The 16,316-nt window shown below is 35.5% G+C and overlaps 1 protein-coding gene across 1 annotated transcript in view; it reads right to left on the bottom strand.

Moving 5' to 3' along the window:
* The window catches only part of col11a2 (collagen, type XI, alpha 2), a 42,910-nt gene extending 32,250 nt beyond the window's left edge, over nucleotides 1-10,660 (bottom strand). Inside the window, exons 1-5 of the mRNA XM_072674648.1 lie at nucleotides 10,558-10,660; nucleotides 5,022-5,183; nucleotides 2,159-2,369; nucleotides 1,757-1,919; nucleotides 1,257-1,379 (exon numbers count right to left, since the gene is read on the bottom strand). Of these exons, the coding sequence (XP_072530749.1) occupies nucleotides 1,257-1,379; nucleotides 1,757-1,919; nucleotides 2,159-2,369; nucleotides 5,022-5,183; nucleotides 10,558-10,660 (762 nt within the window). The remainder of the gene's footprint in view (nucleotides 1-1,256; nucleotides 1,380-1,756; nucleotides 1,920-2,158; nucleotides 2,370-5,021; nucleotides 5,184-10,557) is intronic.
* Nucleotides 10,661-16,316: the final 5,656 nt, after the last annotated feature.

The following is a 16,316-nucleotide window of genomic DNA, read 5'->3' as shown; positions in this document are numbered from 1 at the left end:
CAATAAGCACTATAGTAAAAAGAAGTTTTAAGAAGTATGAATAACAATATAGTTATTTTCAATAATTATAACTACATTTGCATTTCAAATATATCAAACTGATGCCCACAAAGCAAGAGAAGGCTGTAAAAACATAGAACATAGAAAAGTCTGAAACAAACTTTTTGCCACCCAGCATAGCAGTACTTAGATACATTTTCTTTGGCAAGTATTACAGTTCATGACATTTAATAGTATATTTTTGTGGGGGATATTTTTTGTCGTGGTATTTCCAGTGGTTCTTTTTGTCAAATATTTTTTCCAAGAGACAAGTACAGTACAATTCTTAGTTTGTCCTGCACACACTGCTTTTGTTCAGGTCTAGCCACAGAGTTTTAGGTTGTGAGATTGTAAGGAAAGGTTTTTTTCTGATGACGTATTTGTGCATTTCTTGCTATTCAGTAGAACAATGCACCAGTACTCCAGAGGAGCAGCTACTTAGAGAAGCCCTGACTGTTGCTGATTGTTGGTTTCAGGAGACAGAGCATTCATAATCACCTGGCCTTTCCTAGTAATGACAAGATAATGACCCTAACATGCTAATTAAGGTCAAATCTCTTGGGTGCTCAATTATTGCACTGTCCATCCTTTTTTCCACTCAAAAAGTCTACAGAAGAAAAATAATAATATTACTTAAAATGTTGAAAGAATGTTTAATCTTTAACTTTATGCCTTTTGGAGATTAAAACAATCTCAAACAAGTTAATCTTTCACTCACAGTAATTCACAGAAATTTTGACAAGGAGTGCCCAAACATTTCCATGCCATTGTATCTCTCCTCCATACAAGAAAAAAAGAAAAATACACTTGTTAAAGTGCAGCCAACAATGAAGATGAGGTTCTGAAATAGAAATAGCAGTGCATCTGGGAAATATAACTTTGATGATGTGCAAGAACTGCAGATGACTTTGGGTTTGTATATATTTGTGAAAAACATAGCTTTTGAAAAGTATGTAGATGGCATGAGGGTGTGTTGTGTAATAAAAAATGTAAGATATGAATGTGGCTGGGTTGGGTTCCCTGAAATGAGAGATGATTCTTAAATTGTTCAGCGAGTATCTGCTGAAATTTTTCTCTGTCAGTTAAAATGATCCAGTTAAGTAAACCAAGATACTTTTGAGGAAACTGGGTTTAAAGTGTTCCTTGTGACAGCATGAGTAAGAATATGTCTTTCCCCATTCTAAGCACTTTTTGGGAAGAAGTAATGTGCTACTCACATAAATGTTAGGATCCTGGGCCTGAACTTTGGGAAGAGGAGAATCACAGTCAGGACTATAATGCTCACAGAAATCAAAGGCTGCCTGAGGGTTGGAGGCAATCAGCAACTGTTGTATGTCCCCCTGAAGCATAACATAAAAAGAAAATTAATGGGTAATCCAAAAAAAACAGGAAAACAAATGGTAATGCTAAATTAAATGTTTTAATTTTCAACTAAACAGTGCTGTTTTTTTGACTGTGCTAGATGTTTAATAAACATTGTAACAAGCAAACAAAATTTGCTGAACAGTCATACTGATAACACTGATAAATTACACATAGAGGCTGGATTTGCATATCTATAATTATAGTTCTAGATGCAGAGTTTACATTAAAAGTCAGCACATTTGTTAGATGCTTAACCTAGTCCTCTTTGTAGCCTTTCTGTCAGGTCTAAAACTAGACATATATACTCTTATCATATCACCAGCAAGAAATAAGCTGTCATAATTAAACTGACCTGAAACACCTCCTCATCCAACAGGCGAGCACCAAATACAGTGATACCCTTGGTGTCCACCACTGGCTTGTTACTTCTAGGAAGAGGTCTAGTAATGCGCTTCTTGCAATCAAGCAGGAGAGTAACATTCTTTTTTTGTACAGAGATGGCAAGGCGGTGCCATCTGCAGGATTGGATGAGAATAAGCAGATGAGTATGCATTTAATTAACTACAATGAAAGTAATAAGTACATCTACAGTAGGTTTTAAATCTGATCATAACTATAATATATGAAGTTATATATAAACACTCATTTGATTTTTTTTAATTTGATATAACTATGTCAAATCACTATGTGAAATAATGTACACACACAAACACGCACAATTCTTTTGGAATAAGTTTGGGATCTGGTTACTGACTTGCCATCAGCCAGGTTAATCCCTGTAAACAGTGGGTAGTCCTCTGGGGCAGGCTTGCGGCTCTGGTCCTCATAAAGGAAAACAGGTGAGCGGCCTAGCTCCAGTCCCAGCTGTTGCACCCCTTGCTCACTGTAGATTGAAAGTAGGAAGGCCTGAAGACCAGCCTTAGCCTTCACCAGGGCCATGATGGAGAAGTTCTCTGGAAAACGACCTTGGAAAGAAAAGAAGCAAATGATCATATAACAAATTTCCTGAATTAAATAAAATGATCCTGGGATATAGTGGATCAAAGAGTTAGAACAACTTAGACATCTGAAAAAAAGAACTACAGATGGAGAGGGGAAAGTGAAGAGGATGAGATAGGTGTGGAGGGAAGCGGGAAATTGGTGTAGATTAATAATTAAAAAAAAGCTATAAAATAAAAATAAGGTAAGAGACATTAAGTTTTCATGGAATTAACAAAATTATTTAGTGCATTCAACACTATCCTGCCTGTGTTGTTTGAGAAGACAGTTTGGGTGATGCAGGTGAACTACTTTACAAGCCTCGAACACTATGCCTTTACAAACAGTGCACAACAGTGCAGTTGGCATCACAGTGTTAAAGCAACTAATCTAAATGACAAAGCTTTTACATACTCGCTATATAAACACAAACCTTTATACACTATATTGCTATACTTGCCTGCCTTCGCACGCATATATAGTAGGAGACATCCCATTGTAAATCCATAGGGTTTAATATGATGTTGGGCCACCTTTTGCAGCAATAACAGCTTCAACTCTTCTGGAAAGGCTTTGAATAATATTTTCATTATCATTTGTATTTATTGTAAACAAATTGGATGGGCTGTGAGACACAACATTAGATATAACATTAGTCTGCTTTTAAACATTAGATCATTTGAACCCAACCCACCACCCAACCCAACCAATCATATGAGTAGTGGATAGTGTTTCATGTTACACAGTGTTTTATTTAATCCTCCCTTGTATAATACACTAGAAGCGCCGGTCTGACCTAACAGAAGCACTGAGCTCTGTTCACCTGACTGTTGTGACTACCTACTGGAAACGCTGTGTTGATTTTACCTAGTCTTTACACAATCATTGCTCCTCTGATCTACTTGAAGCAGCAGCTAAGTGCACATAACAGTCTTACATAATCAGGATACAAAAAAATGCAGCATTTCCTAGTGTCAGTAATGTGTTAAAGATTTCTAATAGCTTTCCCTTAGCCCCACTCTACTGCATTAAAACTACTCTACATTTTTAACATTTTTAGTGAAAAAACCTGGGTTTCTATAAAGCTGCTTTGTGATATAATACAATATCTATTCTTCTCTCTTATCCTGTCAACAGCCCTTTTTTATGTTTGCACCAGTAAACAAAAGTCAATTTCTGATTTTATTGTCGTTTGTAGCCCAGGTTAGGAATCTAGGTGTTATTTTAGTCATTCAACTAAAACAGCTTACTTTCATCTTAAGAACAAAGCTAGAGCTGTTCTGGGGTGATTATCCCAAAAAAATACTTAGTTCACTAGTTCTTAATATAATAACATTCATTACTTAACAAGCGTTTGCCAAAAACCTTGCTTACTTAAGTACTATGTGAACTTGCTAGTAGATTAACCAGTAACCTGACCTACTCGTTTTTCACAAAGTGTATCTTTAGGTGGAGTTTGACTGCTGTTTAGCATTCAAAAGCCAGGGGCCACTAATTCTTAGGGGAAGGAATTCATATGAAAACAGTGGAATGATAAATAGAATAAGTATGATCACACAAAAGTGATTATTAAATAGACATAATTCTGTAATTCCTTACTATATTAAATCACAAGTGTTTATATATTAAATCACAAGATTTTCTGAGTGTAAATCAGAAAGTCACAATAGGTCTACAGAGATGCACCTCTGCTCATTCTAAAGCAGAATCATGTACAAAGAATATGAAATCAATAAAATGTGTAATCCAACCATGAACCATGAACCATGAAAACCATGAAAATATATAAATCGTTTCTGCACATTGTAATGAAAATTGAAATCTGAACTGAAATCAATGATATAAAAAGAAGTTTGCCTTGTTTTTGTTGGAGTAACTGTCTCTATTGTCTATGGCAGGCTTCCTACTAGATTTTGAACCATTGCTGTGAACCAACTTGATTGCATTCAGTAACAAGAGCATTAGTGATGTCAGGATGTTGGATGATCACCATCCACCCTCATCTCCCAAACCCATTCCAAAAGTATTGGATGGAGCACAATTATTCCAAAAGCACAGTTTCCCTCTGGCTCATGTGTATACTGTTTTTATTTTGATTGGAAATACTTCTCTACAGGAAGTAGACAAGCTGTGTGTGTATTTTGTTCTTGTTTTTTCCTTTCTGTTTAATCTTGTGATTGTGCAATGCCCTAGGGTACATTTAATCTTTCTTCTTCTTCTTCTTCTTATTATTATTATTATTATTGTACATCTGCCTCACAATGCATTGTCATTCTGTCACGACGATAACTGATTTAGTTATCATTCTCCTTCTTTTAGCAAACTTCTGATTGGCTTACAATATTACTAAAATGTGCATTATGCTTAATTATTAGAGTTTCAATATTCATCATTATTTACATTGTTTTTATTGTTTTTCTTTTTTCTTTCTGGTGTTGACTAGAAGAGAATAAGTTCTGTTTTTAACTCTTGCTGCCTCTTAAGATTCTAAGAGAGTTTAAGGTTCTAAGAGAGTTTTTCATTGCCACTGTCAGCTCAGCACCTGGACCTGGGTTTCTATAAAGCTGCTTTGTGATAAAACCTGTTGTAAAAATGCTGTACAAACATTGTACATTTGAATTTAAATTTAAGGTTAGTACCTGCAAAGAGTTGTTTTGTTGGAGCAGAGATCTGAGCCTTCTTAGTGATGCGGTAGGCATGGTCAGAAGTGCCAGCACGCCGAGAGGCACAAAATCCTGGCACCATCTGCACACCTTCTGGGAGTGAAGTTAGCTGCAGCACCCGCAAAACATCAACTGGATCTGTTGAGAAAGACAGAAAGGGAGAAATGTCACTACAACATTCATTGTAATTATTGCAATATTGTAATAAGGTTATATGCAGTAAAGTAAGTGTTTTTGTTCCCCCTGTATTTTCCTATTGAACTCAAGTCAAGGCTTTGACTTGTCATTTCAGCTCTGTACAAGTACACAGTGAAATAAAATTCAGTTTTTTGTTATTCTTTAATGATATTTATGTTATTCATTAATAATATCTATTAATTTTAAAGGGTTTCTTAAAAACCTCCATACATTAAGTACTATGTGAACTAGCTTGCAGATTAGGAAGTTACACGCTGTTTATAAAGTGGTTCCTTAGGTGGGTTTTGCCTGCAGTTCAGTGCCTTAAATGTGTGTGTGTCAAATAGATTAATAATATGCAGAATAATTGTTTATTTACTCAATATATCATGTACAAAAATATTAAATGTGTTGGGTTTACTTATTTATTTGTTTTTACAATCTGTTGAATTCAGAAAATAAAAAGAGTTTGTGTAAAGTGCAGAAAATATTTATGTTTAAGTTTATTTTCTCTAACGAGTTATTCAATTATTTACAGGTACAGATTTAGGAAATCAATATAATTTGCCATTTAACCAGATTCATTGTTTTTTTTTTAAATCAAGGATATTAAAAGAGTTTATCCTGTTTTTTGTTGGAGTATCTGTCTCTACTGTCCAGCACTTTCTACTACATTATGAACCACTGCTGAGAATTTGATTGCATTTAGTGACAAGAGCGTAATGGCATCAAAATGTTGGATGATTACCATTCCAGAGAACACAGCTCCACTGCTCCATAGCTCAAGGCTGGGGGCTTATTACCCCTCTAGCCCATGCCTGGTATTAGGCATGGTGCCAATTGGTTCATGTTTGTCTGCTCCAGTGAGTCATCTTCAATTGACTATACTTCTCAATTGGCTAGACAAGTTGTGTGTGTGGCCATTTGAAAATCTGTGTCAGCACGGGTGCAGCTTAAAGTAGCTCAAAGCATTTGTTATTTTGCCTCTTGGACTTACACTGGTTACTTTGTTGCACAACTTTAACTATTTTTAAACAACTTTTTCTATTTGTAAATTCATGTCAGCCAAGACAGATCCACTAAATGTCACAACTTTATTATAGAATGATAGAAACTTGCAAGAATAACAAAAAAACAAAAAACAAAAAAAAGTTGAAGCAATCAAAATGCAATCAAAATGTGACTCAAGGGTAGACTTTCAGCTTTACCTCAAGTACTGTATATGAAGTACAGCCATCTTTTCATAGCCCCCTTGATTTCACAGGCTAAAAAGTAATTGCATATTTTGAGGGATCAGTACATTCTGGACATAAAGGGTCTGGAGTTGATCACAAGTACTAAATTGGCATTTGGTAGCTGTTCATGGAAATGTGTGGGCCAGGAGGTGACAATGCAAGTGAAAAGGCCATCATTAGGCTAAATAAACAAAGTATATTATCAGAAAGCTTTACAAGTGGCCAAATCAACAACTTGGTACAGGAGAGATGCACTTGGAAGCTCAAACAGACCAAAACGCCTGGAAGACCAAGGAGGACAAATGCAGATTTGAAGTCAAGAGTATTCTCAAAGATTTAAACATAGACATTGTCAATTTCTACAATCAAGAGATAACTCTATGAATTTAAATAGAGGGTTCAGTGAATAATACAGTATGTGCAGTACAATCACTGCACAATAAGCCCAAATTCTGTAACTAAGTTATTAAACTAAATAGTAACTAGTACTGTACAGTGGCCCCATATGGACATGTTAGCTGGGTGACATAGGACAAAACAACTCACTTGGTAGAAATACAATTTTTCATATATATTCAGAAAATGAATATAATCAAATATACTTTGAAACATGTATAGACTGTAAAGAAAAATCGATTTAAAATTCCCAAAAGATGGGGAGACATGCATGTACTGTGCTATTTTGTACTGAATTTTAAATAGGAAATGTATAGCCCTTTTTCAGAACATTACCACAAAACCACAAACCACCTGAACCAAGATTTTCACAACATCATTTGAAAAAGTCTACTCTTTGAAGAAGACTTCTGTGGTTAGCATAAGGACTGCTAATTATAGCTGTTCATTTTGGAGGTTGGTAATTGGATCTAGACTGTGATTTGGCTACAAATATAACTGCAGACAAAGACAAACTTCGGTTTTTCTGTCTTGGTGTAGGTTATGTATTTTGCAAATTGTGAGTTATTCATTGACAAATCATGCTGTGGTGTATAATACCTATAATTTTTAAATTATATATTTGAAAATGTACTACACATGTTTATACACTATTGCCAAAAAACACTATTGCCAAAATTAGCCTTTGCATGTATATGACCTTGAGTGACATCCCATTCTTAACCAATAGGGTTTAATATAATGTTGGGCCATCCTTTGCAGTTATGACAGCTTTAACACTTCTGGAAAGTGCATTTGTGAGGTCAGACACTGATGTTGGATGAGAGAGCCTGGCTCGCAGTCTCTGCTCTAATTCATCCCAAAGGTGTTCAGGGTTGAAGTCATGATCTACACCAAACTGGCTCATCCATGGGCCATCCTCAAACTGTTCTGGCAAAGTTGGAAGCATGAAATTTACCAAAATCTCTTGGAAACATTAAGAGTTTCTTTCATTGGAATTAAGGGGCTGAATCCAACGCCTGACGGAGAAGACGGAGAACACCTGAATATCCTCAATATGGTTATTCACCGTGTCCTATTTTTACATGTCATTGTTATGTTTATGCTGACAAATTAGTACATGGGTAATACTAAAATGGTTCTGCAGAAGGGCCCCTTGTAAGAAGAACAAAACAAATATGATTCTGTTTCATTATCAATAAATGGACTATATATACTATACACAGTATATACATATCATAATTCATATAAAATACATTTGAAATAAGATCAAATTGTACATTATTATTATTATTAATAATATTATTATTATTTATTATTATTTATTATTTCATTTAATGCCACTACTTACTTAACTGATAGTTGAGCATTAGAATAAGTCATTAATCTTTTATCACAATATTTTTTATGTATAGTGTTTCAGAATGTACCGTTGTTTAAACTAAATATTTTTGACATTGCTAGTGTATTGTTTCTAACATTGCTAGTGTATTTACACCAGCAATGTTAGAAACATTAAGCAAAAAAGTAGCCAGCCGCGTTCCAAAGCCTAGGATACAGCCGAGATAGGGGACCTCACCAAGTGAGGTCAATCGTGTAACTTCCTGATCGTCGACAGGAGACGTCAGCATGACACAAAATCTCCGGCGCGGCGTTTAAACAACTGTACAGTTTGTAGGAGTTACATAGATCTTTTTTATGTAGATGTTTTTGCGTGGGTGGATCGGCGTAAGCATATACTAAAATTAGTGATTAGGTGGAGTTGCTGCAGGTCCACTGAGTAAGGGTAAGTAAAACCACGATTGGAAACGTGTTCAAGAATGTGAGGTATCAAAGCGCGTGGTTAGGATATTACTATTTCAGTTTCGATCTGTCCACCCCTGTCTAATGTGAAAATGTGGAAAACGTTTGTGAAACTTACTGGAAAAGCACACAACACGTTGTGAGTATGCATTCATTTTATGTGTGGTTTGGTAATTTCATTTTATCTAAATACTACACGTTGAACCAATCTCGGTGCGGTGCAGTGTATGTTGTCGACATTTATTTTATTAGTTTTGCATGCTTTCCCAGCTAGTTCTCAGGGGAATCATAGATCAAAGAAATCAAACAGCATAACTTGATGACACTGTCATTTCAGGGCGGACCTGTAGGGAAGCGTAAGCAGCCCTTGTAAATTGCACATGGACCAAGGCCAAGCCACCAAAGAGCTCTACTTTAGTCCAAACAGTGAAGCATTCATTCCACCCTCTGGCGGTTAAAAAAAATCTGGTTCACACTAACGTGCGTAATCACACAAACATAACTGAATAAAGCACACTCACACATACTCACACACACACACACACATACTGACACACAACTACGTTCACGCTCTGCAGTAATACAAGCGTTCTATTTTACAATACGCTATTTGCAAAAAGAAACATTTATCCAGGCTTTCTTTTAAACACAGAATGACTGGAACAGTAAAAAGAGCAGTTTTCTCATTTAAATTGACTCATATGACTCCCTCTTGTTTTGGCTAGCTTCATTTAAAGCAAATTAGATGCTACATCTCAAAAGCAAAGACACAATTATAGTTTATAACTCATGGACATTTACAATGTCCACATAAAACTATTGACTTTTTGAATCATTTGAACATTTATTTTAGTGGTATTGTAGTGGTAGTATAATGTACGTATGGACAACAACAAAACAAAAAAACTTTTTATCAGGTGTTTAATGGTATTAAAATTAAGCTAAATAGTAATTTAAGCTGCAAATGTTTAAATGTCCATGACCGACGTTCCACAGTGGTGAGTGATTTACTCCACCATGCCCCACCCCCACCATATAGCTAATTTCAAACATTGCCTCGTTTGCAATGCGGAAAAAGTGCACAAATTAAGAACGATTTGAACAATTGGAAGATCGTTGACTATTACATATAATATTGTATATATATATATATACATATATACAATAGAATCTTTATTTAGTATAGTCTAATATAAATAATTTAAATGTAAAATCTAAATAATAATATTGCCCAATATTATATATTTTTATAATAATGTAATATAAAAGTATGCATTATTTATTTATTACCATTTAGTTTTGCCATGAGAACAATCACATACAATTGCCCATATAATAGCTATCCGTAGCAATAGGTTAACAGGGAAGCATATATAAATATATATAAACATATATAAAGATATGTACTGTTCAAAGATAAGTAGACCTAAAGGGTTAGTTAGGCGCAGGTGAAAAGTAAATTAAGCTCATATAAAATGTCACGCTAAGATTTTTTGCGGTGTGTTTCGTTTTTACTAATTGATTTTCTTTCATTACTTACAGATGTAAGTATAGATATATGACACAACTCTACATAATCAGATTACCTGGACAGTATAGTGCACCGTCCTAACCTATATCCCCGTCATGAATATTTTCTCTCAGTTGTTTAATATCAACCACAGTTCGTTCATTAATACATTTTAAAGAAACAGAGCTAGCTATCACGATATTTAAATGAATGAAGTAATTAAGTAAGTGAATAAACAAATAAATAAAAGAAATGTTTCATTAAATGTCTAGCCTATGTTGTTAGATAAAAAAATACGCAAAGAAGGAAAGAAAAAGAAGTGTTGTGGCAAATAGATTTTAGAATTAGTTTTATTACATAATCTCTGCAAAAACGACAAGTTCTTACTTACCGGCTCGAGCTTGTGGTAACTGACACAGGACAAGTGGAAAAGTCACCAGAACCATGGAGGCGAGTTCCATGCCCCACGGTCTTCTCTTCTTCCGAATATCCATAGTTTCCAAATTTCAGTAAGACTATGTATGACAGTATCTATTTAGATTGCCTTCTGATACAGAAAGTAAGTCGAGGAGAGCATTGGCTGAGCTTTCTGTGAAGCACACTCACCTTTATAATAAAACGTCTACTTATGTACAAAATTTAAATAGTAGCAAATTAATGAATAATAAATATTTGGATTTTCTACTAAATCCCTGACGCTAAAGCTCCATTGATTCAGATGGAGTGAGCAGAAGTCCTGAAAGTGAAGAGAGCAGAGGGAAACCTGGAATCTCTCTCTCTCTCTCTCTCTCTCTCTCTCTCTCTCTCTCTCTCTCTTTCTCTCTATCACTCACAGTGGCACACACTTTCTCCGTTGACAAGCGAGGGCGTGTGCATGTGTGTATGTGTGTGTGGAGAGAAAGAAAGCAAAATCAGGAGTATATAACTATGAGCTATGCTAGCAGCAGTCTTTGGATAGGTTACGTGTGCAAAAAGGCGAGGAAGACATGCTTTTGAAATATGTAACTTAAAGATGCTTCCAACACCTAGAAAGCAAACATACGTTGGTCCTCTGTCTCGATATAATTGTCTGATTATGTGCCACTGCTTGTCTACCATTGCCGATCCAAACAAATGAAGCTCGACCGTTTTTAAGCTTTGTAATTCAGATAAATAACAAACAGTGACATGGCTAATAGTGTGATAAATATTTTACGAAAACGGACTGCACTATTTTGGCTACAGCTTCCTTGCTTGTATAATGAAGTGGCGGCAGCTGCGTGCCATTCTTTTAACGCTAACTGCTGAATAAGTGTGCTGCTCTAAAGAATTGCTCCAGGTGAATAAGATGAAGACTAGCATACAACGAACAGATCTTGAAACTCCTTTGGCTCTGTAAGATCAACATATTTTAGTTGCCTAAAACTTATGCAGAAAGCATACTCTTTTAGTATTAATGGCAACGATTTATATGGAAACATCAGTTAATAAACTCACTATCACAGTCGCGTGGAAAAGGGAAATAAAAGCTGGAGCGTGGAAAATGACCTGCAAAAGAGCGGCATTTTTCTGTAAGTGTGCTCAACCGCAAGTGGAACGCCCAGAAAACGATGACCAAAAAGCTAGTACATCGCTGGTGGCAGCCGCCAGTGGGCCGCCAGATTTGCTGCCAGTTGTTCAGCAATGACCCTATGTCCTTCTGTACTCTAAGAAATGAAATCAGTTATTAATGTAATCCGTGATTGGGAAGATTATAACCCATATTCCATGAGGTGCTGTTAATAAATCCCCAACTCAGACTACACAAAATAAACATCAGAGGAAGACAGATAAGATAATCCTTTATTAGTCCCGCAGTGGGGAAATTCTCAAATGTATACAAATGTATAACATACAGACAAAAACAGGGCTTCAGAAACTGTGCTTCGGACAGTGTTATTAGCTCTGCCACACAGGTTTGCCGAATGAGTTCCCATTGTGAAGGGAATGAGGTAGCCTCATATCGTGGTGCCATTACCTAACATACATTTTTGAGGGTTGGCTCAGCCTCCCATACTGCCACACTGACTCTGAGCAAAGATGCTCCCCAGGTACCCCTACTCCAGCGAACCCATAGGCTATCAAGGCATCTCAATGATTGAGGAAAAGAAGGTAAATCAGGTTTGACAGTAATCACCCAGCACAGTCTTTTTGAAGAGATGTGAAAAACACAGAATGACAAATAGTGATTAGAATACTGACATGTGATTAGTGGTTGTAAATGAAATGAGTGGGAATAAAGTGGGGAGCTTTAATAGTACATTTATATTGTTAGGACTGAAATCTTAAATCCTGTATACACAAATCAAACCAGAAAATATATATAAATAAAACTAATCACTTTAAGTGATTTTTTATTAATAAACACATCACAAGGCAATCACAAGCATACTCTGTTGCAGAATATGGCACAACATTGGCTCACTTCAAGCATGCTTTTATGTACAGTCAAGCATGGAAAATGGTTTGCAATCAAAATGTAAGATATTATATTCAATTCAATTAAATAAAAATAATTTTTGTAAAGCGCTTTTCACAGTGAATGTTGTCACAAAGCAGCTTTACAGAGATCTGGGTCTGAGCCTCTTTTAAGTAAGCCAGTGGATGCAGTGTCGAGTAAAAACTGCCCTAGATCAAAAGGAGGAAACCTTGAGAGAAACCAAGACTCAAAAGGGGAATCCATACTCCGCTGGCCGACATTGGATAGCACAATAAAAAGCAAAACAGGAAAAAAACAACAATAAAACGGAATATTATTACAGGATAGTAACAAAAAAATAACTAAATAAGTCGATGCAGATAAACAGTCACAAGCATAGTCATGCAGTGAGGCGAGGCAGTAGGGTGGTGGAGAGCCAGGTCTGGTGGTACAGAGATTGGAACAGCGAAACTAAGTGATCGGGGAAGACAGACCTTGGAGGGTCACTCTGACAGAACTCCATCGTATCTTTCTGGAGATGGGAGAAACTTTTAAAAGATCAACCATCTGTGCAGCACTCCACAAAGAACATCTTTATGATAGAATGGCCAGACAGAAGTCATTCTTTAGTAAATGGCACATGGCAGCCAGCTCAGAGTTTGCCAAAAGGCATCTCTAGAGGACTCTCAAATCATGAGAAACAAGATTCTCTGGTCTGATGAAACCAACATTGAACCTTTTGTCCTAAATAATAAACTTCATGTCTGGAGGAAACCAGACAACACTCATCACCTGGCTTATGCAATCCATACAGTGAAGCATGATGGTGGCAGCATAATTATGTAGGTATGTTTTTTAGCAGCAAGACTAGGGTATCTAGTCCAGATAGAAAGAATGAATGCACCTAAGTATAACGAGATCCTTGAAAACAAATCTGCTCCACAGTGCTCAGGACTTTAAGACTGGGGGGGGAGTTTACTTTTCAAAATAACGGCCTAAAACACACAGACAAGACAACAAAGGAGTGGCTTTAGACAAAGTGTGTTAATGTCTTTGAGTGGTCCAGCCATAGCGCAGGCCTAAATATCTATGAAAAGAGCTGAAACTGGCTGCGTACCAATACTCCCCAACTGAAGAAGCTAGCAATAGCTTCCAAGAGGAATGGGCAAAAATGTCCAGAAACATGTGTGCCAAGCTCATAACTTCTTTCCCATAACACCTTGAAGCTGTAATTGCTGCCAAAGGTGCATCAAATAATAGTACATTTGGTTTAGATCAGGTACCCAAACTAACAGTTCATTGGAGTAGGCTTGTTTTAAATTATTTGTGTTTTTAGTGTTTTTATATTTATAAATTACAATTATATAAATTATATTGTTATTATGTATTATACACATTTCATGGCTTCAGTGATGTTAAGATCAGGTGGCATGTCCAAACAAAAAGACAAGTGTGCCATATAGACAGATTAAGCAAGCGCTTGTGGCTAGACAAGCTATTTAAAAATAGAACATTGTAATTACACTAAAGCAAGCAGATTTTATTGTAGACTTCTTTGAAAGCTCTGTATTTTACTGGGCAGGGCTGCAAACCATGCACACACACCCTAGCCCACTACAACATACCAAAATAGATCAGAGAAGGGGGAGGAAATGGACTGGGTGTGTGAATATTTGTGTGTGAGTGTGTATGGACGTTAAATGGCTTGGTAAAAGACTTCTGTAAACCCATCGAAAGAATAAAGCTGTAAAATTAATTTAAATTAGTTGTAAATATGGTTATAAGGTTATAATGACTTAAAAAAATAGTAGTCTCAGTCAGCTCTAAAAATTGCACATAAAGATTGTTGATAAAATAGAAGGGAGAGAAAAACTATACTGGAGTGTCATCTGTATAAAGTCAGTGTTTAAATAAGATAAATAAATAAATGCATTAGAATTTATTAAATATATACATTAAATACATACATTAAATATATAATAATCTTTAATATGTTACACCTTCCAAAAACCTGTGCATGTGATTTGAGTGTCATTGTTACATGTCATTGATGATTTGATTTAAGTTGATTTAAGTGTCATTGTTTTTAAAGTCTCTTTGTTTTTATTATGATGTTGCAAAGCTGATATTTTATGAAGGACATAATATATTTGGAATCAAATATCTACAATATCATTTTTCCTACATCTTACTGGCAATGCCTTATTTAGTTTTTTTTGTTGGTTGGTTGTAGATGGTCTGAAGGTCAGGAAGCTTACTCTTAAAAATACGTTCAACTGATCACACCACCCTATGAAGAGCCTGCCAACACCGCTTGGTGCTATTGACAGACCAGGCTGCCATATATATTGTGTCCAGTAACCTCAAAAACTACCTGTGTTTGTGTTTTCCTTTTGCAAAATGTATATGAAGCAGTAGGCTCACATCTGTTTCTTTCATCATATTGGTATATATTATATATGTTATATCTTAATTTTATATCTTTAATTTTATATTATTATTTTTTATATATTATTATTTTTTTATATATTATTATTTTTTTATTATTATGTTATTTGTTTTGCTTTATGGAGTCGAACAGAGGATGTGGTTCCTCTCAGTGTGTCTTACTCTCATGCTCAAGTTTTTCCTTGCCACTGTTGCCAAGTGCTTTTTTGGGGACTGCAACTCTTTACACCAGCAAAGAAACATTAAAAGGTCCAAAAAGTTATTTGCGTTTTATTGTTCTGTATAGAAATCTTGAAGGACCAAAGTAGTTCTTCATGTAGTATTCCTTATCACGAACATTATATTTGACAAATTATTTTATGTGATTCTTTCTCTAGCACATTATTTCCAACTCAAATACTATTATCACAAAGACAGAAAGATCTTTATATATCCTCCACAACTGTTTATAAACACAGTAAGTTAGATTATATGTAGCTGAAATGTACACAGAGAAAGGCACCTAGTCTTTTAGGTAATAGATATATGCTGGTGGTCTGTTACCTCAGCTTGCTAACGTTACTGGCCAAGCCTTTTTCAGCTCATAGCTTTTGGCTGGTAACCAGTCCGTCTGAGAAGATGTAGGAAAGTGATACCAAGCTTGAAAAGCTTTGTTTCCTTAAATATTTAGAGTAGAATCTAAAAATAAACTCCCTTCCACCATTCTGTAGTACCACCCTGTAGCTACAGCGTTAGCTACACTGCTTTGGGTAAGAGAGAAATGTTAGACACACCTTCCTTAACTAGAATGCCAGTGTGTAAAGCATTACTAAAATATTAATAGATCTGGTGACATTTAGTTGATAACGTCATCAGTTCGGTGTAGGAGTAACGTTACTGGGCAAACGTTAATGTGTGTTTGTGTTTATAGCTAGATAGTTAGGTACATGTGTTGGTGCACTGGCTCTATTTGGTAAAGCTCCTCACTTCATTTTCTCTTGCTAGCAGTACAATTATTTATTTAGTACCTATGCTTTTTTTAAGTTGGGAAATGATGAAAACGATACAACAAATGAAATGTGTGCTTTGTGACAGAAACAGTGTCTTCATTTTACAGTATAGCATTTTTTTATTTCTTAATTTAGCTAAAAAATGAATGAATTTTAAAATAGTCTAAAGGTTGTTGTGATACAAAATACATTACTGTGATATTAGAGAGATTATTACTGTAATAAAAATACAATATCGTATAGGTACTGGGATTAAATGTACAATATGCATACTGT

This window comes from Salminus brasiliensis, chromosome 3 (genome assembly GCF_030463535.1).
Source record: "Salminus brasiliensis chromosome 3, fSalBra1.hap2, whole genome shotgun sequence".
NCBI classification, from domain to species: domain Eukaryota; kingdom Metazoa; phylum Chordata; class Actinopteri; order Characiformes; family Bryconidae; genus Salminus; species Salminus brasiliensis.
This window is presented reverse-complemented; position numbering and strand designations above follow the sequence as displayed.